This window comes from Rhyacophila brunnea, unplaced genomic scaffold (genome assembly GCF_057557595.1).
Source record: "Rhyacophila brunnea isolate RB1 unplaced genomic scaffold, BYU_Rbru_1.0 scaffold_358, whole genome shotgun sequence".
NCBI lineage: Eukaryota > Metazoa > Arthropoda > Insecta > Trichoptera > Rhyacophilidae > Rhyacophila > Rhyacophila brunnea.
The window spans coordinates 4,060-5,030 of record NW_028233026.1 but is presented as its reverse complement, the minus strand read 5'-3'; the positions used below and the strand labels follow the sequence as shown (position 1 = coordinate 5,030).

General features: G+C 42.1%; 1 protein-coding gene across 1 annotated transcript; it reads right to left on the bottom strand.

Moving 5' to 3' along the window:
• Positions 1-334: 334 nt before the first annotated feature.
• On the bottom strand, positions 335-673 carry LOC147067635 (thioredoxin reductase-like). Its single transcript, XM_085953477.1, has one exon. The coding sequence runs from the start codon at positions 671-673 to the stop codon at positions 335-337; it is 339 nt and encodes a 112-aa protein (XP_085809603.1).
• Between the last annotated feature and the right edge of the window lie 298 nt (positions 674-971).

The window sequence follows — 971 nt, the reverse complement described above, 5'->3', positions numbered from 1 at the left end:
TTAGCAAGTTCATAGCCATTAATCCAAGGCAACCCCACATCTAAAATAATGAGATCAATTGGAGTGTCGTCTAAAACAGTTGTTAATTGCGTGCCGTCAGCAGCCGTTTTGACTTTAAAACCTTCGTTCTCAAAAATGCGCTTCATTGCAGCACGCATAGTCTCATCATCTTCGACGATGAGTAAACATTTACTCTCTTTAGATGCTTTAAGTTTACGAAACTCCTCGAGACTCACAACGCTTTCTCGCGTCAGCCTCTCTTTAGTGAGTTTTTCGATTTTATCTACTAGTGTTTTTGTATCTAAGGATTTTTTTGCCACGAAAAAAGTATACCCTAGTGCCCTTGTTGTTCCAACCATCTCTCGCAATCGATAGCAGCCATACATCCAGTTCCGGCTGCCGTAATCGCCTGTCTGTATACGTGATCCGCCACATCGCCTGCTGCAAAGATTCCCTCGACCGAAGTATAGGTCGAATGCGGCTTAACGGTAAGATAGCCGACATCGTTCATCTGCAAACTGTCTTTAAAAAGTGACGTGTTCGGTTGGTGTCCAATAGCGATAAACACGCCTTGTACTTTTTTGTTGGTTTTTTCACCCGTTTTTAAATTATTAATATCAATCGAATCTACTGTTTTTTCGCCGTTGATGGCTACAATCTCGGAATCCCACATCACAGAAATTTTTGGATTATTTAATGCTTTATCCACCATAATTTTTGATGCGCGAAAACTATCGCGACGGTGAATAATAGTCACATGGCTTGCAAAACGTGTAAGGAATGTGGCCTCTTCCATCGCCGTATCACCACCGCCAACAATCACAACCTCTTGATTACGAAAAAAAGCTCCATCACACGTTGCACATGCGGAAACTCCGCGGCCTAAAAGTTTTCTTTCAGAATCTAAACCCAAGTACTTCGCACTTGCACCCGTAGAAATTATCAAAGAACGCGCTTGGTACATATCATTG